Genomic DNA, 23,266 nt, shown 5'->3' on the forward strand with positions numbered 1-23,266 from the left:
GGTAAGGGGTATAACAGGTTAATAAAGCCTAACAAGTAGTTAGAAAAGCCAAAAGCTTATTAGTCAGGCATACATTGAAGGATATATATATTATATGGCACAGCGGGAGGAGTGAAATATCACAGAAGCTTCTCCTGGAAAAAAGGAAATCAATACAAGTGATGTTTATGTTAATGTTTTTTCCTTCTATGTGTGTTTTATGTTATAGTATTGTCAGGTGTGTTTCAGTTCATGGAATTAAGGTCATCAGCAGCACAAGTAATAAAAGGACTGCATGCATGGTGTGCTGAGAAGAGAGAGTAAGATACCCACAAAGGCAGCAGGAGAACCGCAAGTATATACTCACAAACACACAATATAACGTACATGAAAATAGTCTCTTGGAACGTAAAGGGCATACATTCTCCAATAAAGAGAAACAAAATTCTTAGACACCTGAAAAAATAAAGGACAGATAATGCACTAGATCAGGAAACCCACCTAAATGAAGACGAAAGTAAAAAAACTTAAGCGGGACTGGGTGGGAGACTGTATTTATTCCCCAGCAGTGGGAAAGAAGGGAGGTGTACCAATTCTAATCAATAAAGCACTGCCCCTGGAAATAATAACTTCCTCTGGGGACACAACGGGGAGACTGGTGCAATACAGAGTAAAAATACACAAAACAGAATTAAACATGTATAATCTATATGGCCCCAATGAGAATAGCCAGAGCTTTTTTCAGAGCACAGTGGAAAAAATATTGAAAGACAAAAAGTAACAATACTATAGTGGGCGGAGATTTTAATGTAGCTCAAGATCCATTGTTAGACAAATCAGGGCAAAATATACAACAGGGGGGGCTAAATCCAGGACAGAAGAGTATTAAGACCCTGCGGGAAGCGCTAAGGGTGACGGACTGCTGGAGGTTACTAAATCCCATAGAGAGGGAGTACTCCTTTTTCTCCCATCCTCATAATACCTTTTCAAGAATCGATAATTTTTTAATATAAAATGACCACCTAATCCCTAACCTGGGGCAAAAACACCTAAACATGGCACAGTATTCTTTTATTATTGGTAAAAAGTTTTAAAAGGTCTAAATGATTACACTCACTAGACGTAAGTTCTATAAAGCCTCCCATTAGTCCTTGGTGTCCTGTGATCTTGCTGCATCGATGTTCTCAGCGTCCTCCGACAGCTTCTCTCTGTGTCTGCGTCGGTCGATGGTCACACGTGAGAATGCTTGGTCGCGGCTTGATGACGTCAGCAAGGATTCTATTTAGATGGATGCTGGGAATGTCAGAATGTTTGTCTGTCTGTCTCATTATGCACACCCAAACTATAAGACCTGGAACAACCAAACTTGGAAGGATTACTTCATGTATCAAAATAAGGCCGCGTCCATAGTGGAATGCGCTAGCTTCCGCACTTCCTCCTCCTCCCGGCGTCGCGCTTCAAATACAAACTTGTTTCTATTGCGAAGCACCGCTCTCCCTGTAGCGCATGTGCATGCGCTGGCGCGCGTGCACTATACACATATGCATTGGCGTCCTATTGTTTGTTATGGGGTGAGCTACGTAGCTTGCACCATATCCTGCACTATGGACAAAGCCTAAGGCGAACTGTCATAGTTTGAATCCTCTCGAACACACCGAAGGGGGCAGGGGGTGCTGCTGTGTTTGGTTCCATGTGTTGTACCTACAGTAGTAGGCTATGTATCTGGCACATGACATCATACTGGTGATATCATAATGCACCTAGGGGTTTATTCAAGAAGCTGGGTCGGCGGTCTCGCACAGAAAGCCCCATTGACTTACATTTAAGTTAAGGTGGTCTAGGACATTTTGTCGTGGATGTTTTGCTGTGACCAAATCTCTGCATTTAGCCGCCACTTATCTCGCCACTGAGACATCTCTCTGCCGGTCGCTTCGCCACCAAGGTAAGCCCCATGACTTACCCCTTACCTTCAAAACCCCTACCCTAATACTCCTTTCCCTAAAAGCCTTTACCCTAAAAACCTTAACCACTTACCCTAAAACCCGTATCCTTAAGCCCCTACCCTATCCGCTAAAACCCCTTAAATGAATGTTCCTTACTGGCGAAGTGTCCAGCTGCTGAGTGTCCAGCGGCAGAGCAGTTGCAGTGTAGGGCATATTCCGGGTTAAGGAAGTGGCAGTCCTTGTGGGTGCTGGAAGCAGTCCATTGGAGGAGACCAAACGAGGAAGCGAGAGAAAGGAAGTGAGCTGCGCAGAAATGAGGGGGGTCATCAATGTGATAGCTTAAGTCCCCTAGGACGATAGTGTGTGAGTCAGAAGAGAGGAAGAAGGTTAAGCAGGATTCAAAGTCAGAAAGGAAATTAGGGTGTGAGGCTAAAGAGTAAGGTGGCCTATAGATGACAGCAATACACAGAGAGAGTGGAGAGAAAGGGCAAATAGTATGGGCCTCAAAGGATGAGAATGACAGGGAAGCAGGTGTAGGTAGGGGCTGAAATTTAGGCTAAGATTACAGTATTTACTTGCGCGCGCCAGACGGACCGCATAGACTCGCGCACGTCTGTTGCCCGAGGGATGTGTGAGCTGAGCTGCAGGAGATTGGGGAGGCGATGGGAGGCGTGGTGGATGCATCACGAAGCTGGTTCACCCTCATTGGCTGAACCGCTAACGTGACTTAATAGGAAGAAAACCAGCGCACCGCCAAGAGTGGGTCCCAAACAGATATGTTTAAAAAATCTTCTTTATTCAATCCATCTAAAAGTGGAGGTTAACACCCTCCTACGCGTTTCGTGTAAAGATACACTTTATCAAGGCGTATATACTTGTCTTTTCAAAACGTGGTCGTGCCATTGTGCTCCGCCGTGTGCGCGCGCTATGGGCAGCCTCATAGGGATTATGCAGTGTGTGCTTGTCGCGCGTGCGAGCGCCATCGCACGGACTATAATCTTAGCCTAGCAGTGAGAAGAGACCTCTGGCCCGAGCCCATCTTCCAACACCAGCCGGCTGGGCCCCTCGCAGCCACCAGGCCCAGGACACTTGTCTCAGTTCCTCTCCGTCGGCAGGCCCTGTCTGTAGTATTAGATAATACCGGTCTAGAAAATTTGGTTGCGGCAAAACAGCACCGGCGACTCACCCCGCGGCTGGCCACTAAGGTTACTGCCTTACCCTAAACCACCTACCCTAAGTCCTTACCCTAAAAACCCCTGCCCTAAGATCTTACACTAAAACCCTCAACCCTAATCGCTAAAACCCCTTAAATTAAATCCCTACCCGAAACAGAAATAAAAAACTTACCCTTAGAAGCGGCGGCGGGGATTCCAGTGGTGGATTGGCTCCAGCGGAGGGTTTGTCTGCAGTGAAGCGGCGGCCATTTGGTCGCAGCAAAACAGCCGTGACCAAATGTCTCATTCAGAGATAAGACTTGCAACCTTTTTCATTTCTTTTTTTCAACTCAATGCCATTTTTAATGAGTTTTAATATACTGAGCATCCTTTGATTTCTATAGCAGATTTTAGCCCACCTCCCCAGCAGTGCAAGATCTTTGCAACACTTTCCTGTTGGTGATAATTTGTTGCACTTCAGGGACCCCTGAAGTGTAAATCCTTACATTAATCTTGTTGGTCGCAGCATAATTGGGGTTTAGCATGACGGATCTTTGAGCGGGAGGTGAATATGTCATTGTAGTAATCCCTTACACACTCACATGCTCGTTACAAATTGGTGGTAGTTCATTGGGATAGTTTTCTTTTTTATTACAACCTTGGTGGTGCATTTGTTTGTTAATTTGTGCATTTATCTGAGGGACCAGGGACTCGTGATTTGTGCCCTTAAATGCATCCTGGTAGTGCCAGCATAACTGGGCAGTAGTGTAAAGGTTTTTGGCGGGTGTAGTGTTCTGCGGTTTCCTCATTAGCAGTGGCATTGACATGGACAACCAGCCTCTTACGTGGCAAAATTAGTTTCCATACCCACACACCAAGAATTAGAGAGTAAGCTCTTTGGGGCAGGGTTGCATTGTGTGTGTTTTATTATGAAAAGCCTGCACTCACACACAGAGTTATATGATTACTATCTCCATTAAACACTCATGAACCCTCATTTAGCCCTATAACCAAAAACCCTGTCATCTGATCTGAGGTACAATATAACAGGCCTATCACCATAGAGATACAAAGCGTCACGCAACGTCACACTGTATTTCAGCCATCTTTCTAGCTCGTCCTCAACGCCTGCAGAAAGCAAGGTCAGTGAACGGGAAGGATTCCTGTTTGTTCACACTTTATCTGCCCGACTCAAACATGGCGGCTGTAACGCTACGTGGTGATTGGCTGCTGTCTGACAGATCCCACCCCCCTATTATCATGTGACTCGCTCGCAAAGCGTTTCCGTTGTTATGGTAACCACAGTCTCTGACGCGTGCGCTGCACATGGCGGGGAGGCGGTTCAGCGGAGCGCCCTTTGGCAGCCAGACCGCAAGGTACTGTTATCCCGCGGGAGAACAGGGGCAGAGGCCCAGCGGAGTCCAGACACGCTCATAATAATGAGTGCGGAGTCTCTCCTGTGTGTGGTAGAAGGCGGCCTGGACCCCCCCCTCCCCCCATGTCCCTACAATACCCCAGTGTATCTGTGCTGGGAGACACAGGAGGACCCTCCCTCACTAGCAGTGCTAATACAAAGCACCTGTGTGTGAGGCAAATCTCACTGTAATCCACTAATAAAAGGGGCATTCTATACTGATGGCGCAGAAACATGTTGCTTCATTATTTTAATGTGTTCTTCCATTACTCAGTGCAGACCGATATGTGTGATGTTAGCTCAGCCTGTGTGTGGTTGTTTCTGACAATTGAACTGATTTACTTTACAAAACATTTAGGGCTGTGTATCAAATAGGACACTGACAGCCAATACAAACTTGCCTTTTTTTTTGTTGTTCTCGCACCTGTGTCAAAAACAAGAAGAAAAAAAAACCAATGTTAGTATATTACACATACCGTTCAAATGCAATGTTTATAAATAGTCTTGAGTCGAAGGGTTCTCTGCTAGTTCTTTTCCTCATTGTTATAAAAATAGTTTGGTAAAGTACATAAATTGTTTTGTACCATATCATGAGATTGGGATGTATTCCGCACAGAAGTGTTTGGTTTACACAATGTTGCAGTAACTTGCAGAGCCTAAGGGCTTTTGTCACTGGTCTCTGTGTTTGTGTCACTTGGTTACAGAGCTCCTGATTACAGACGAACAAGCTTTATAAAGCTAATGATTGCACATATTTCCACACAAACCGCTATGCAAACACTTTCTGATTTGTTTATTAATTTTCTATTAGATTTGATGTGTCAGCAGTTCATCCTGACTGCAAGAAGACCGGTAAATACACACAAGTACCGTACTGTAAGAAGGCAACTTCAGAACTAGTGAGTAGAAAACAAACCATATGATTAGGTGCTAGTAAGATCAGCAAATATGAACATGATGTGAACACCTTGATGAAGCACAGTGGGCGGGAAACGCGTTGGGGGTCTTGAATGATCCAATAAAGTGTTTATAAACGTCCCCCTCTGAATCTCTCATTTATTTTTCGGTAGTGCTCTGCTTTTTTTCTACCTGCTAGTTAGATCAACACAAAGTATTCAGTAAAGTGTGCCACCAGTTCTTACATATTAATACCCATACAAATATTCCTGTTTCCTTTCTCTTAGAGCAGCTAAGAACACTTTCAGATGTACTTTGTAAAAAAGATAAATCTTTCTGTTAACCGCTATCTTTCTATATATTGTGTGTACTTGGTGCTGTAAAAGGTCTGATAATATCGTTACAAAGAAATCGCTACAAAAGATGACTAAGTACAGTACACAGCTAGAGGTGCGGGTATGTGAGAAGGCAGTCACAGAATTCACACAGACTAATGCCCTAACATGTCTGCTTTTATTTACAGATAATGTAATTAGATTGTTGGCACATTCCTTCATTATATTTACATTTTGGATCGGGAGGGTGCTTAATATACAGAAATACACACAAGACTGAAGATCAGGTTGTAAAATAGCTCCCAAAATCTGTACTAACATTGTTTACAAAGATCATTCTTTGAGTTGGATTGCACTTCAAGTATAAACCATAGCAGTCATGGAAAATCACACATGAGGAATCCTTGTATATTAATGATTTACATGGCTTTTCTTTATCTGTGTCACATTAAAACTTGATGCTACTTTTCAGGAGACACGGCTGGGACCAGGAACCTACAATGTAGCTCCTGGAGATTTCAGCCCCTCTACTCTACAGAGGAACGCGTCGGGGCCTGGCTGGAAAAGAGCCCAAGAAACAGAAAGACTTACAGAGATGCCACATCTTCGGTATAGGGAAACATGGGAGAGGAACAGATTATTGGTGAGATAGACAGCATGGGCCTGTACGGGCGCCTCTGTGCCTGCACAGGGGTATATGTGTGTGTCACCTCTGTGTTTCTCTAAGCCTCGCTTCTCCACGATGACAAAACACATTTTCTGATTTCATCCTCCCATCTTACTTTTGGTCGTCGTCTTGGTCTTGTGATATCCCTTGGAATCCAGTTGAATATCATCTTTGTCCAGTGACGATTAATTCTTCTTGCAATGTGTCCAGTCCGCTGCCATTTTAAGTTGTGAGGATGTCACTGACTTGAACGGCTTAACATGACTACCCTTCAATTATAGCTGAAAAAAGGAGATAAATCAGTCAGAGCTTTACTGTATTTTAACAACATTTTGTAAAAAAAAGTGTGGGGGTGCATGTGTCTGTTGGTGCTTTTGCCTATATATTTGTCTGTGTTTGGTGTAATGGGCAGGGGGGCGGGGGAGCTATTAATTTGCTTAGGGCCACAATTACTCTTTAACCAGCTCTGCTGCTCTCCCACTCTAGAGACAGAGTATGGGCCCCGGGCGCTACAATATGAAGACATTTGTGGAGCTGATGGACATGAAGCCTACCAGTGTACGTGGAGCAGGTAGCAGAGATGCCCGGTTCCAGGACGATCGGCAGGTATAATGGGAATGAAGGGGTAGAGGAGGGGAAAGGTGGATGACGAGACAAAGAAGGTAATCTTGGAAATCTGCCTGTGACATTCTGCTGCAAATCTAACTGTATTTTGTGTGAACATCATCTGAAGGAGCAAAAATATTTATTAACCTAAAGAGAACATGCTGAGGCTGATCATGCCTGAGACATACATTGGTATGGGAGCTTTTATCAGGGAGAAAACTTGCCAAATTATGTAGTTTATACCCGCATGTAAAACGGGCAATCCACATTCACAGCTTGCAAAGAAAGGTGGCAGCCATGTCGGTCCTTCTATGTAGGAAAGGAGGGAGAGGGAGTAAGTAGTATGATGCCTTTTATTGGACCAACAAGCAGTTCTTCCACTCAGGGCCCAGAATCCGCTATTTTACTACATTCACTGTATGACTGACCGAGAAGCAAGACTAAAGCGATGTTCATACACAGGCACACCCAAGCATGCTCATGCACACAGACACACATGCGCACACAAACAGTTATCTGTCTTTTGTTTTTTACAAAAGACAGATAACTATTCTCAATTGTTAATAGTGAATTACTTGTTAAAAGCACTAATTGCTAGTGTCAATATTCATGCCAGTCTGTTAAAAAATAAACACAATTGTTTTTAATTTAGTTGTTAAACAACAACACAAACACACCTTTATATATTCTTCCAAGTTGTAATAGTATGATTTACCCTACCAGCACGTGCTACTATATACATCATTTTGAACACCCATTGCTACCTTCATGCCACTTTGAGACACTGAGATAAGGATTTAAGGGAAGGATATAAAGTGCAGACAAGAGCCACCAAATTAATAAAAGGGGTGGTAGGTCTGACATATGGGCAAAGGCTATCCAAATGACTATTGACATTAGAAAAGAGCCATTGGAGGGAATATTATAACTATTTACAAAGTTTATATTCCAAGGGAAAAAAATCTTAATAATTGAGACGTCCAACAAAAAAGAAGGGAGATATTTAACCAAAGTTTTCAAAAAAACAATATACAGTACTGGGACAATCGTTCATTTAAACAATCGGTGCCTGAAACCATTGGACATACTGGAGGAGAAACGAGTGAATGTTAGGTAATTGATGATACTGTATATAGACACTTGAATGTTGTCTATATAAATAGATATACTGTATTCTGTTAATTAATTATACCCATATGCATTGTTAAGGAGCAAATCAAGCTTTCCATTACATTTATTTCTACAGCTCAAAGACAGTTTATATATGCATAACTATCTGAAAGGTGTCTAATGCCTTCTTTATGGTAATATTGTTTATTTACCACCATAACTGAACCTCCTTTATCCACATTTTTTAATTATAATGGGGTCTATGAATTTTAATTCATGCATCACTTTGATTAGAGTAGCATGACATGGGTTAAGTTTTTTTATTTTTGTTTTATCTAGAAATGTAAGATCTCTTTCCACTATTTTTTAAACCATACAGAACACCTACAAGCTCAAATTGAACCCCCAAAATACCCACAACATATATATAAGCATATAAGTTTCACAGAGGAGTGCTACTGAGCATGGCAATTTATATTTAAAACCAGAGACATAACATAAAACACAGACAAAGCTCAGTGCACATCCAGAAAAACTTATATACGGTACAGTGCCTAAATATACATGTATAAATAACTAATAAATAAAATGGTCTTTTAGTTTAACATTTTGGCCAAATTGTTGTAAGCCCTTGAGCCAAACTTCACGGCAGACCACGTTCAAGGGTCCCTACACTAATATAAATTCTTAATAACCTGTGCATTGCCAGGAAGAATGATTTATAATAAATCTGTCAATATGAGTTGCAAAAGTTCTAAGTCTGATTGAAGCTTTTATTAACCTGTACATTACCAGGAAAAGCACTCTGTAATAGATTTGTCACAATCACACTGCATGCAGGCAAGTTCCCCTGATAGTTGGAGATGCCATGGAGTGAGCTTTTAACCATTTAAATGTGGGAGGGAGTGAGCTTCAATTGGATAGGAGGTTGCCACCCTCCAAAACAGCCAAGACTAGCTGCACAAGAATTATAAAACATACAGAACACCTACAAGCTCAAATTGAACCCCCAAAATACCCACAACATATATATAAGCATATAAGTTTCACAGAGGAGTGCTACTGAGCATGGCAATTTATATTTAAAACCAGAGACATAACATAAAACACAGACAAAGCTCAGTGCACATCCAGAAAAACTTATATACGGTACAGTGCCTAAATATACATGTATAAATAACTAATAAATAAAATGGTCTTTTAGTTTAACATTTTGGCCAAATTGTTGTAAGCCCTTGAGCCAAACTTCACGGCAGACCACGTTCAAGGGTCCCTACACTAATATAAATTCTTAATAACCTGTGCATTGCCAGGAAGAATGATTTATAATAAATCTGTCAATATGAGTTGCAAAAGTTCTAAGTCTGATTGAAGCTTTTATTAACCTGTACATTACCAGGAAAAGCACTCTGTAATAGATTTTATTTATTAGTTATTTATACATGTATATTTAGGCACTGTACCGTATATAAGTTTTTCTGGATGTGCACTGGGTTTTAAACCACTATTTTTTAAAGACATTTACAAAATTACCTTTAACTGCCTGATGGTAAAATGCTGATTTACATTTTAAAGCGGAATGAATTACAGACATATCAAAACCAAAACAATAACTTTTAATATAAAAGACTCATCAAATCATGACGTGCACATTGATCTTTAAATTCAAGAGAACCAGAAATATGTACTGCTTTATCTAATATGCAAGAATGTCATACTTCAGTTGTACCAACATGTTCTCCCAGGACTTTACCTTTAGAATTTATTTTTAGTTAAGATCAGTTCCCTAATATATGTGTCTATGTCTATTACTGTATTAAATTAGAATCAATACTAGGAACAAAAGTTAAGCCCTTACTGAGAACATTAAATTGGACTGGAGTTATTTTCACACTTGCATGCCTTCCGCCTCTATCCTCTATGGCAGCACTGCCGTATGTGTACTGCCATAGAGGAATGTTGTTCCTCAATGTCTCTTGTACAAAGAGACATTCTCTACCAACTCTCAAAAAAAGACGGGTTGACTCAATAATTCAGAGGTCGTAATTTCACCTCTGCTCGATTTCTTATCTGTCAACTATTTTTACAAAATTGATCTTAATGGAGAATATTTGTAGAATTTTCAACTTCGTCTCCTCAATTGCAAGCTCCAGACCAGCTGTAGACCAGACCGTTTTCATAATCCTGTTTATTGCTGTTTAATTTTTCTTGCTTTTTTTTAATCTTATTGATTTTTCTGCTGTATCAATTTTCTTCCATTTTGCATCCTAGTCCTGGAAGCTATCAAGGGATGTAAATTGTTCAAAGTTATGTTGAATTTTCTGTATTTGATGTTTCTGTTTAACCTTGTTAGAAATAATGAATTTCATCAAGTTAAATGAACAATCTGAAAATACTCCATAACATTGTCAATGTTTGCAAATTCATATAGATAAGAACAAACACAGGTTCTTTGAAATTGGGTAGTTTATTGCCTTACCACTATAGAGTATGATCATACATGAAAGTCAATGGAATTCTGCATGGGGAGGCCCCAAGGTATGTTAAGATACATGTTATCACTATAATTCTGGGCATTTAGCCATAGGCCTGGCCTTGAAAGTCTACTCCTAGCGAAACTCGTACTCGCAACAAACACATTCTTTCCCACAGAAATGAATTCAGGAACACCGCATGAAGAAATGATTGAGACATGACATGACCGACCAAATTGATTCTGAATTCTGCTAATAATCCATCTCCAGAGACCCCCCAGTCCATTCTTCAACAGTATGTCCATTTCAACAGTATTATTTCAACAACATGCATCCATAAAGTCCATGTCCGGTGTCCCAAATGTTGGCATCTTGCTTAATCTGTGGCCTCTTGAAACCTGTTTAAATTTTAAATAGTTTTCTAAATTGGTAATATGCCACCAAGCTTCAATACTCCTGAAGTAAATACTTCTCGAGTTGTATTGTATGTATTGTATGTCTTTTATTTATATAGCGCCAAAAGTGTACTCAGCGCTTCACAAAGAATACAGTACAGGGCATTATAATAATACAATAAGTGCAGCAAAATCAGACAATGGAAAGGAAATCCCTGCCCCGAAGAGCTTACAATCTAAGGTTTGAGGGGAACTTACAGAGACAACAGGTGAGGGAATAAGTGCTGTAGTTGGCTGTGCTTGGCCACAATGGGTGGTAGGAGTGACTGGGTGTGGGACCATAGCCATGAGTGCAGGTTGACACCATTTGCACGGGAGGAGATGGCAGTGAGGCATGAATGAGAACAAGTGTGTATGTCTGGCTTCAGAGAGATCCTCAGCAGAATGTTGTAAAATGTATATTATCATCATTTGTTTACTGGATAATGTGATATAGTTTGTGCTGTCTTTAATTTAACATCAGCATTGTCTTGTATTTTAAAAGTAAAAAATAACCAGAATGTTCTGTTTGTTCTGTTGGTCATTTTGTTACGTATTACTTGTTAATGTCCAACCGAGCAACAAATAATCAAATAAGCAGTATTATATACATACTCGCAAGCGAGTTATACTTCTTGCTCAAACAGCGATATATAGTCTGGGAAAAGGAGGAATCCGCCCTCCATTTCTTTGGACTGAAATCAGAAAAGGAATAGGGACATTTCATACCTAGTATGTCACTTCTTCAGAGGTCATTAGATACACACATACACAAACACACACAGCTCCTCCCTTAAATTCTAGATCCTTTAAAATATATGCCTAAAATAAAAAACACAATTGTTTTAATTTATCATTTCAATAAACAATATGTACAAGTGTTCATACTGTATACTAAAATAAAATATAACATTTAATCATAACATATAAAAGTACACATGTATTTGTTATTACATTTCTAAAATATATATATATATCTACCTGTCTTTCGAACTATCGTCCTGTCTCCCTCCTGCCTTTTGCCTCTAAACTCCTTGAACGTCTTATATTCTCTCGCTTGCTACATTTTCTCAACTCCTATTCTTTCCTAGACCCTCTACAATCTGGCTTCTGCACTGCTCACTCCACTGAAACAGCCCTCACTAAAATAACTAATGACCTCTATGCAGCCAAAGACAGAGGCCATTTCACTCTGCTCATATTACTCGACCTCTCTGCAGCATTTGATACTGTGGACCACCCTCTTCTCCTTTACATTCTCCATACTATTGGTATTCGTAACAAAGCTCTATCCTGGTTCTCCTCTTACTTCTGCCATCTTACTTTGTGTCTCTTTTGCAAACACCTCCTCTATTGATCTCTCTGTGGGGGTACCCCAGGGCTCTGTCCTGGGACCTCTCCTCTTTTCTCTTTACACACTCTCTAGGTGACCTAATCACATCTCTTGGGTTCAAATATCAACTCTATGCTGACGACACACAAATTTACTTTTCAACCCCTGACCTTACACCTGCTGTACAGACCAAAGTTTCTGAATGTCTATCTGCTATATCATCCTTGATGGCCCTCCGCCAACTTAAACTTAACATGTCAAGAACAGAGCTCCTCATATTTCTGCCCAAACGATGGCCCTACAGCCTCCTTCCACATTACGGTTGTAAGTACTATCATACACCCAGTAGCACAAGCACGCTGCCTAAGAGTCACATTCGACTCCTCCCTCACATTCTCCTCTCACATTCAAAAAGTAGCTAAAACCTGTATTTTTTCCCCCTGCAATATTCCAAAGATACGCCCTTTCCTCTTTTGCTTGACTGCTAAAACTCTAATACAGACCCTCATTCTCTCCTGTCTCGATTACTGTACCTTCCTGCTGTCCGGCCTTCCTGCCTCTCACCTGTCTCCCCTACAATCTATCCTAAACTCTACTGCCAGAATCACTCTACTCTTTCCTAAATCTGTCTCGGCGTCTCCCTTGCTGAAATCCCTCTCCTGGCTTCCTATCAAATCCCGTATCACACACTTAATTCTCCTCTTCACTTTTAAAGCTTTACACTCTTCTGCTCCTACTTACATCTCAGCTCTAATTTCTCGCTATGCACCATCCTGACTCCTGCGTTCCGCTCAAGGATTTCTTCTCTCTACCCCCTTTGTATCTAAAGCCATCTCATGCCTTAAACCTTTCTCACTGATTGCCCCACACCTCTGGTATGCTCGTCCCCTCAATATCCGACTAGCACCCTCTCTATCCACCTTTAAGACCCACCTTAAGACAGACCTGCTTAACAATGCATATGATTAGCTCCGTGGCTGATACAATACACCTAATACATAAATCTTGAGCCCCTTGCAGACGCACTTACCAGAACACCCTCCTACTGTCTCTGTACGGTCTTCCTACCTACCAATTAGATTGTAAGCTCTTCGGAGCAGGAACTCATTTTCCTAAATGTTACTTTTATGTCTAAAACACTTCTTTCCCATTATGTGTTATTTTTATCATTTGTTATTTATATGATTGTCACATGTATTACTGCTCTGAAGCACTATGTACATTAATGGTGCTATATAAACAAAGACATACATACATACATACATATTTGTGTATTTAAAACTTGACCAACTGAACAACAACCTTATAAAAAATGAAGTCTGTTCCCTATTAAAACCCAAAGAACATCATTAGCAGGGCCGTCGATAGGGGGAGCGCTGGGCCTGGCGGTAGAGGGATACCCGCCTAGGCAGTCCGAAGACAGAAGTCCAGCCTAACCTCCCCTATCAGCCCCCTGGACCTCTAACTCAACAGTTAGCACTTGTTGGGGGGTGGGGCGAGTATTTACTGCACTCGGAGAGTGAGTTATCGACACCAATTTCATGTCCCTTTAAGGATAAGTAAGCTGGAGGTAGCTTATCATCCTTCTTGTTTTGTTTGTCCCTTTGGATTATCTGGTCGGAACCAAACTCCAGGAAGGGATATTGTTCATAAATGTTGGATTATCTGTTGTTTTGTCTCTCCATTGGGGGGAGTATCTGGCTGGAGAAATCTCTTTCATTTTGTCTCAACAAACACACGTTAAGGCCCCTATTCTGTAACGTGTGATAGTACGTTGTCTGCGCTATCACATGAAAAGTCAATGGTCCTTTTCATGCGATAGCACGTCATCTGCACTATCACACTTTACAGAATAAGGCTGGGAAATCGTTTAATATAATATAAATAAGAGTGCCTCACGCCAGATTATTTGGTTATGTGCAAATCATGCTGTATTAACCCGTTTGCAGTCGGCAAGAGGCCCCCTGGCAGTAAAAGGGGTAAGATTCACTGGGAGCAAGGGAGGTAATAGTTTATCAACCATAGAAAGATTTCCTGTTTAAGCTTTTTCTCTGATTCCCCCCCTCCCTTATGCCTTGATTATAACAGATGCCGCTGAGTGGCAGCGCAATCCAGTGATGTCACCCTGCGCTGCTGCTGCCGAGCGGCGTCTTGATCATAAAGGGGAGACAGGAGAGAAGAAAGGCAGAGGAGGCAGGGAAGCGTGGCGGGGGCGTGGCCGTGAGCGGTTCGCCCTCATTGGCTGAACCACTCACGTGACGCGGCCGTCGCCTGCAGAAAACAGTTGGATAATCTCTTCCGGAGACTGCAGCCCTGCAGCTCCACGCGGTGCGCTGGTATGTAAACCTTCATCGGTTTTCAGCTATTTGTTTTCCAGCCGCCGGCGATTTCTAGAATAATCACGGCCTTATTCTCCTGGCTATTACTGTATGTGTTCTCAGCCTGCTCATCATGCCGTGTGGCTGATTGGATTGGGTTAAATGAATGCAAAGCTGCTCTATATTCATATATATCCCCCCCCCCCTCCTTCATTCAACAACCCGGGGCTCGGGTGGAGACTAGTCCTGGGCCCCAGGAAAGATGTTGGCGGCCCTGGTCACTAATTCAAAGATCCAAAAGGATTCTGTGATATATCTGATAATTTGTTCTATTTTCTTATGCTTTAATAGACCTCCTCGGTGCTTACTCAAACCTATCTCCAGAAGCTGTACATTTTACTCAACCCACTATTAGCAGCATGCATTTTTATTAGTCCTGATCTTCTCAGTTCTATTAAAGTAGAAATAGAGAATATGACATAGTCTGATCATGCCCCGGTTATCCCCTATCTCCGTGGTTTCAAGCAAAAGTGCCGAAGTCGGCCTGACGTCCTACACACTGCACAAACCATACATTAATACTCATTTTGCAACAATATTCCAACACTCGGATGCAAGGAACAAATGTATTTAGAAAATACAAAAGATCATGTGAAAATGTAATTAATAGAATAATCTATATAACAAAGGTAGAGCAATCGGAAAGCTAAAAGGCACAATCTCAAAAAAATGCAGCAGGAATGAAATAGACAGCAGTCAAAATACCTTAACCTGGGGAGAGGACTTGCTGCACGGGTCTCCACCGAGGAGGTCTCCACCGCCCCTACTAATGGTCCTTTAGAAGGGCCAATAGAGACCCACGGTGATGATGTCTTATTTTCCGAGATAAGTGCTGCAGGCATCCATCACTGTAATGCCTAAAGATGGTAAAGACTCAGCTACAGTATATGTGCCAGCTGTCTCCCAATTTCACTCATTAACACAGATACCGACCCCGGCCGAGTGGAGTTTGTCCTAGTGTCAAGCAGCTGATAATATCAGAAGGAAAATGAATCTAGTGCATTATCAATCTCCCGCAGTTTTCCTGACACTTGATTCAGAAAAAAAAAAACCCCATTCTTCTTGATGCAAGTCCTGTCTAAAAAGGATCGGGTTAATCAGCTTTTGAATAGTATTAAAGTGTTATCTTAATTCACCTTTGCAGTGGTCAAGTCAGCTGGATATATTTCGCAGCCATTCTGATCATAAATGGGACCCGTCATGGATGCAACCTGTTCCTCCCCCCTTTTTGCCCTGGTTGTGAGGCCCTGTCATCTAGAATAAGATACACTGAAAATATTATAAGGTCTTACACTACTTAAAGTAGCAGTCCAAGCTGCCGATTTTTATTATTTTTTCCCCCCTTTAATATGTGCATCAATACAATCCACACAATCACAAGTAATTAGCTAAGTTGCCGATCGATCGGCGAAGATTTGGATCGGGGGTTTTACTAAATTACTGGAGAGGAGTATTCTGCAGTCAGTGTGACTTCGAAATGGTTGCTATTGAAACAAAAAAGGCTGGTTACATTATAATACATTAAAAATGTCATTCAGAGTTGTTTAAAAAACAAAATGATACAAGTATTTTCTCATAGTACAGAACTGATTTATTAAAAAAAAAACAAAAACGCACACATGCAGGATATTGCTTGGTCTACAGAAAACAGTAGCCTCAGCAAGAGGCTGAAGTTGTCAAGCCTAGAAAAACTGTTTTCTAAGGCTAAATATTGTGCAGTGCGATGCCGAACTTTCAGCTACCCACCTCCAAAAGATTTTGCACAGATTAAATTAAGAAGATGTCTGAGGATGAAAATTCTAGTCGGTTAACTACATTCATTGACTGGATGAAAACTTTGCTCCTGCAGTCTGTGGATAAAGCACAGTCTTTAAAAAGGCCCAGCTCACAGACGTCATTGGATTTGCAGTCTGACAGTTTCATTGATTATTCAGAACAGGCAAGTGCCTCAGAACTTGGGGATTCCTCGTCGGAGGAAAAGATCCAAGCTCATTAAGAATATGGGGTTGACGAATATTGAGGACACAAGAGAAGAGCTTGGGTTCCTGGACCAGCATCTATACCACTCACTTTTCTGTGGCCCACTGCTGCCTGCCTTACTCTGGGAGCGGGATGCCGGGGGCTTGCATTGCCTCACACTTACCTTCGTTTTGGACATCCCCTCCACTTTGGATGCGCTATGCAGCATTATAGCAAGTATTTGGACAGCATTATGCCCCACGGAGCCTCTGGACTACTTCACATTCTGTCTGCCTTAGCTTATATTGGTTACATCTAGCTTTGGCATCAGGGAGTTATTTCTACATGCTTTCTCCCTTGTTTTCTCTGCTGACTTGCTGTCATACACTTCAGATTTAGGGTGGATCCAGTCTTTGCATATCCCAGATATTTACGTATTGTTTTTTTCTGGTTCATTGTGTTTGCCAGGTTACAGCTGTTATCTTTAGGCTGTATAGTACTTAGGGTATTTATTTACAGTATTATTTAATTCTGCTCTTTTTTTGTTTATATCTGGGCTTTGTGTAGATGCTGGCAATATTTTAGTTATTTACATTATTTTGCTCTCTCTTTGACCAGCAGCTTTCATTTTGTATGTGTTTATGTTCTCGTTCTCTCTCTCTCTCTCTCTCTCTCTCTCTCTCTCTCTCTCTCTCTCTCTCTCTCTCTCTCTCTCTCTCTCTCTCTCTCTCTCTCTCTCTCTCTCTCTCTCTCTCTCTCTCTCTCTCTCTCTCTCTCTCTCTCTCTCTCTCTCTCTCTCTCTCTCTTTTTATATATATATATTTGTACATTTCTTCTGGGAACAGAGGGGTCTAAGGAAGCACTTAATGTAATCATGATGGTGAAGCATAATTGGGGTGTTGTGTGAGGATTTTTGGGGTGAAATGCTCCATTTTTAGTGCCCGGTGGTGAGGTGATCGAAAACTGGGGAGCTACTTTGTGGTTAATTCCATTCACACACAAAAACATCCATGTGAGCAAGTGTGTACGTGACACTGAGATTGTAAATTCTTCAGAGCAGGGACTTTGTATTTTGTACCTTACCTCAGCCAGGTGTGATAATGTGATAAGCAAGGTATAGCTGCTCAGGGGAAACCTCAACATATTACTCTGTGTCTCTGACATGGATAATTTATTACTGTCATATTAGGAAGTTGCTACACCTGTGCCTCAATATTCCTGTTGTTCCCAGAAATGGGAATGTTAAACATGGTTTCTTGTTAATAATGTATTGTGGGTGGAAGTGGAGCTTTTCAGTGTACACAATTATCTCTTACATCTTCTACACAGGTTTGTACCCCTGGTCCTGGAACTTATGGCAAAAATGGAAACCCATATATGGTGATAGAGGAGAAAGCAGGACAGTCTGCGAGCTCCAGAGGCTTCATGGATTCTTCCTCCAGTAAATGTCGCTCGTTACCCAACACAGTGAGTCATTACTACCTGATTTTGAGAATGTGTTAGCTTGCACTTTGCTAGTGAGTTGTTCTTATTTCAGGGCTGTGCGCTGGGACCCGGAACATATAACCTGAAAAGCTCTACAGATGAAAACTTGAACCACGTAGTCGGTAAACGAGGACCCTATGACATTTTCTCTGGACTTCGATCTGAGCCTATTCTCTTTGGATATTTAGCTTCACCTGTAAGTATGTTACCGGAATAATGCAGAGCTTTGCATTCTGTGCTAGAGGTTCAGGGCTTTTGCAGTTATTGGATGGGTGTAACACCACAGTTGGGCATTATTTAAACAACGGAATGTTATTTCCTGCCATTATTATTCAATAAACACACACTGCCCTTGTAAGCTCACTACCCAAATCCCCCACTTCATATGTATATTGTGTCAAAAGGAGTGCTAGTAGGATTGTGACTGTATGCATAGAACAAAAGACAAAAATTCTTAGTGCTACATCGATCTTGACATATTATATAGTTAAATACTTATCTGTTTATCTTCTCATAAGCAAGGGTCATGTAGTTCAATTCTTTGGCTAAGGTATTTTAAGCCTACAACCACTTCATGGTATGACCCACCTGTATGTCCTAACACTGATGACCCACAAAAAAAGATAAGTATTTAACTATATTATATGTCAAGTTAGATGTTAGTGACCCCTCCTCCTTGTTTTCACGATCACTCATTCCACCTTTTTAATTGCAGTTCTTGCTCAGCACCTGTGAATGACCAGTCTGTTAAAGATCGCTCTCCCTTCACTAGGCTGCGAGTATAGTGGGCGCGAGGGCACGTGTGGTGCGAACAAAATACTCTATCAGCTCTATCAAGCTGGCTATAGGGTGCGCGAATGTGCGATGGTGCGCCAGGATTTTGAGCCGACAATTTCTTTTAATGTTTTTTGGCGACTCCTGCATCAAGGACGCGTTTGAGCCAATCAGGGCAAACCAAGCCGGATGATGCCACGCCTCCCTGTTGCTCGCAAGGGAGTCCACAAATCGCTCAGGCGACAGGCGCACGCTCCACTCTGCGCTCCATCATGCCCACACTATGGTCGCAGCCTTAGAGAGGTTATGAGAGCTTTTTGCAGGTGCAGCAGTGTTAGGACCTACAGATGGGCCATGCAGTGACGTGGCTGCAGGCTTAAATACTTTGGCCAAAGAATTGAACTAAATGACCTTTGCTCATGAGAAGATAAACAGATAACTATTTAACTATATAATTTGTCAAGTTAGATGTAGCACTGAGCCCTTTTTTCCTTTGTTCTATACATAAGGTCACAATCCTCGTAGCGCTTTTTTTTGACACACTATACATGACTTGGTGGATTTGTGTTCTGAGTTTACAGAAATCTGTGTGTTTATAGAGAAATAATGGCAGGAAATAATGACCACCCTCTGTTACTTTTTCTGAAGCCTGCAGCAAGCTGTTAGACTGTGACGTTCATTGAAATCTTATTTTGTTTTGTGCCTCTCAGAATAAAAAGGAATCTGAACCCGGAGCATATAAAGTAAAGACGTTCATTGAAGAATTGGGAAGTGAGCACAGAAAGAAGCATGGAGTATTTGGGAAGATTTCTCAGTATCCAAAAGTGCCAACGGATAGAACATGCTGCAGTTCCCTCATCCATTGGCCCCGGCCAGCCGTCAGTTTTATGCATTTCAGGCTATGTAGAAAACTAGAAATTACTGGGTGCAAAAGATCTGGTTAAATGGTGTTCCTATATGCATATTGTAGGACTACCTTTAAGAAACATTTTCTGAGCGACCATACAAAAATGAGTGTAACTAAAAGTGTACATTTGTGTACATGAGGGGTTGTGCATAGCACAGTTTATTGTGCCTAATCACCAACCATTTTTGTGTTATAAACGACATATCGTAATCCATATAACTTGGGCGCAGGCCTTCCAATATATTATACATACATGGGGTGGGGGTGCTATGGAGCTAGACGCTGTAATTGTGCCACATACTGTATCAATGCAAATGACGTCTCTGTGACATTTAACTGGAAATTATTTATTGCAGAATTCTCCTGGCCCTGGATACTATGACACAAAACCGCTTTCTGCACCACAGAAGCAATCGGACGTTCCGTTCCTTACCTCTGCTAAACGGTTTGACAGGAAAACATGCAGCATCTTTTATGGAAGTACTGTACGTATCGCATTTATCACACCGAAATAGGAGTAATTAGAGCTGTGCATCTTGAGATTGGCAAATATATTGATTTGATACTCGGCGAAATGTGTCCATCTCCTGAAAAGTGCCAAAGATACATTATAGATGCATAACCTTGTGGCGGCCAGCGGTGTGATCTGTAAGAAAGTTGCACAGTGACATTGGCGTGGGTATGTAGGGTGGGAGGCTTTGTGGTTACAGAAACCCTGATCTGTTGGGTATCATGACAGAGGATGTAATCACCTTGCTTTTCTAATTGTGGTCTTATATTTAGTTAATATATAAATGATATTCAGAATACTTTGGTAATTTGTGCTTTTTAGAATCCAGTTGGTGTTGGCCGCTATGATATCACCAAACATGCACATGGTACAACGGCAACTTGCATCCGGTCTCCATTCCTATCTAAAACAGGACGTTATTTGTCAGATCCAGAAAGGGACAAGCTGTTGCAGTAAGTAAAACGCATCAGGCCTCGTTCAGGGTGCCAGAGACAGGAGTTGGAGGGAGGGCGTTTCGGGAGGGAGGGCGTTCGGGAGGGAGGGCGGCAGTCTGCTGGGCGATGTGTGTTCATCCCCAGCAGACTTTTTCAGGAGTTGAGGAGGGGGCGGGGCTACAGACCTGAGGTTAGGGATCCAAGTTGCAGTCTTGAAATCATTCTCAAGAATGATTTCATTGGCTGCCGAGGTCCCAGTGACGCTGCTGCAGCTTCAAAAAACAAATTTTTAGTTTATTGAAACTATAGCCAGCGTCAACTCCCAGCTTCGGAGACAGGGCAGCTGCTACCCTGACAACCAGTATTCACTTTGTGTCCCACGGCAGCTCGAACGGCAGCACGCCCTCCCTCCGAAGCCTGCACCCTGAACGAGGCCTTATAACGTAGTCCTGCTTATCCAAATGTCTGCAGCAAGCACAACATGGAATTATGGGAAAACCAGAAAGAGGGATCTGGAGGCCACGCTCTCATGGCTGTGGAACAGGGTTTTGGGCTTATGCTGCACTGCCATATATAAACCCGCATGCAAAGCTCATGGGGGCTTGTCCCTTATACTCGGCAGTTGTACTTGAATGTTGCTGTCCTTGTCCCAGCAGTGAAGGGGTCAACGGGCCTCTTTTGTTCTTTTCATGCTCCGTCCCCCACCCCCGTTTATTTATTGTTTCCTATATGCTTCTTTAGAGCGCGAATCCAAGCAAGAAACACTTCTATGCACACGCGGGCGTCTTTAGCTTCTATTAGGAAGTTCGCGAATGAAGCTGCCGTGCCACCTCTCACAGCATGAAGCAGAGGAGCAAAGTTAATCTCAATGTGCGAAAATCGACCTTCACAACCTTTCCAAAAGCACGTGGAAGGCAGTCGTTTCACTCTTGGATCATGACAACATGCAATGCTTTGTAATCGCGAGGAATGCACAAGAAGTCAGTCTGATTGTGTATTGTTGGTTGTGCAGTGGGAATAAAAGGAGACACTTCCTGGAAAATCTAGTTTTTTGGTGTTTGTTCAAAACTGGAAGAGAACTGTATTTAAAAATAAAAATGTGCAATTGCTAAAGTGTTTGTATTCTGTCAAATTGTGCTAAATATGGCTAGTATGATTTTCATTCTGGAGCTGTTAACTGACACCAATAATACAATACAGTATGTGCATATAAATTATATTTGGGGTGGAACTGCTCTTGTCCCTCCTGAAATAATCAAAGTGACATCAAATCTTGTATTTAAAAATATCACAAGTCATCCTGAGTCTCTCTCCCCACCCAGCTGTTTCGAGCAGTGGTTGTGAGCAATTTATCAGCACATAACACACTTGTCTTGGTTATTTCAAGAACTGCAGATAAACTACAGTGAGCGAGAATCAGACTGAGTTTCAAGTTGTCCTCCCACTTCCAGAAATGCCAGTCACATTGTGTCCCATAATGATCCTTTATCAATCTCATGTAGAAAGTCTTGTATGATACCACAGAGGTTGTCACTTGCTATCCGCTAGTGGCACCATTAATGTATGTGTAATTTTATTTATATAGCGCCCACAGTGTGTGCAGTGATTGACAAAATTACATGGTTCATAAAGTACAAACAATGGGGAGAAGCGCAACAAGTAAATGACCACACAAGACAAAGGGAGACCCTGGGAAGTGCTTTACTGTCAGAATCACCCATTATGACTGAGCCACCTTTGCTGAAGCACGGATATCCTTAAAATTTGACCTGTTGGTGGCCCGTGAGGACTGGAGTTGGCCATCCCTGCCATAGATTAACCCATCACATGGTATTCCAGTTTCGCCAAGGGTCACAGGTAAGGACACATTTGTTAGTTCCCCTTTAGGAAACGTGGTAATTGTTCTATGGTGGCCAATTGCCACATTTTGTCTTAATATATAAAATCGAATGGTTAGTGCTATCTGCGGTGAATCTGATTGGTCCTCAGCCTCTGGCCAATCAGATTGGTGGGTCTGACATCACCCAACTGCCACTCTCTTCCCCCTCGGCGCCACACACACCTCTCTCGGCGCTCATCTCTCCCTCCCGGCGCTCCGCTCATCTGTCCCTCCCGGCGCTCATCTCTCCCTCCCTCCCGGCGCTCCGCTCACCTCTCCCTCCCGGCGCTCCGCTCACCTCTCCCTCCCGGCGCTCCGCTCACCTCTCCCTCCCGGCGCTCCGCTCACCTCTCCCTCCCGGCGCTCCGCTCACCTCACCCTCCCGGCGCTCCGCTCACCTCTCCCTCCCGGCGCTCCGCTCACCTCTCCCTCCCGGCGCTCCGCTCATCTCCCTCCCCAGCGGGGGAACAGGCAGTGGCCAGGCAGGCTGCAGCTGCCTCGCGGCAACTAAGATGGCGGCGCCCGGAAGGATCCCCTTCCTCGCGGCACCGAGTGAGAAGATGGCGGCGGCCGGAAGTAGACGTAGGTGTCGC

At 42.5% G+C, this 23,266-nt stretch overlaps 1 protein-coding gene across 1 annotated transcript; it reads left to right on the forward strand.

Moving 5' to 3' along the window:
- Nucleotides 1-4,336: 4,336 nt before the first annotated feature.
- Nucleotides 4,337-21,907, forward strand: CIMAP2 (ciliary microtubule associated protein 2). Its single transcript, XM_075616407.1, has 10 exons — nt 4,337-4,452; nt 5,302-5,389; nt 6,195-6,365; nt 6,876-6,995; nt 18,013-18,150; nt 18,221-18,364; nt 19,653-19,820; nt 20,206-20,334; nt 20,682-20,812; nt 21,536-21,907. Exons 1-10 carry the CDS (start codon nt 4,403-4,405, stop codon nt 21,636-21,638), a joined length of 1,242 nt encoding a protein of 413 aa, XP_075472522.1. The 5' UTR covers nt 4,337-4,402; the 3' UTR covers nt 21,639-21,907.
- Nucleotides 21,908-23,266: the final 1,359 nt, after the last annotated feature.

Source organism: Ascaphus truei, chromosome 10 (assembly GCF_040206685.1).
Source record: "Ascaphus truei isolate aAscTru1 chromosome 10, aAscTru1.hap1, whole genome shotgun sequence".
Classification (NCBI taxonomy): Eukaryota; Metazoa; Chordata; class Amphibia; order Anura; family Ascaphidae; genus Ascaphus; species Ascaphus truei.

Excerpts from the sequence above, each read along its gene's own strand:
- CIMAP2 (XM_075616407.1), top strand. The coding sequence starts at position 4,403 with ATGGCGGGGAGGCGGTTCAGCGGAGCGCCCTTTGGCAGCCAGACCGCA. Across the intron at positions 18,151-18,220 it reads GTCGCTCGTTACCCAACACA|GGCTGTGCGCTGGGACCCGG; the intron begins GTGAGTCATTAC and ends TTCTTATTTCAG. Across the intron at positions 20,335-20,681 it reads GCATCTTTTATGGAAGTACT|AATCCAGTTGGTGTTGGCCG; the intron begins GTACGTATCGCA and ends TGTGCTTTTTAG.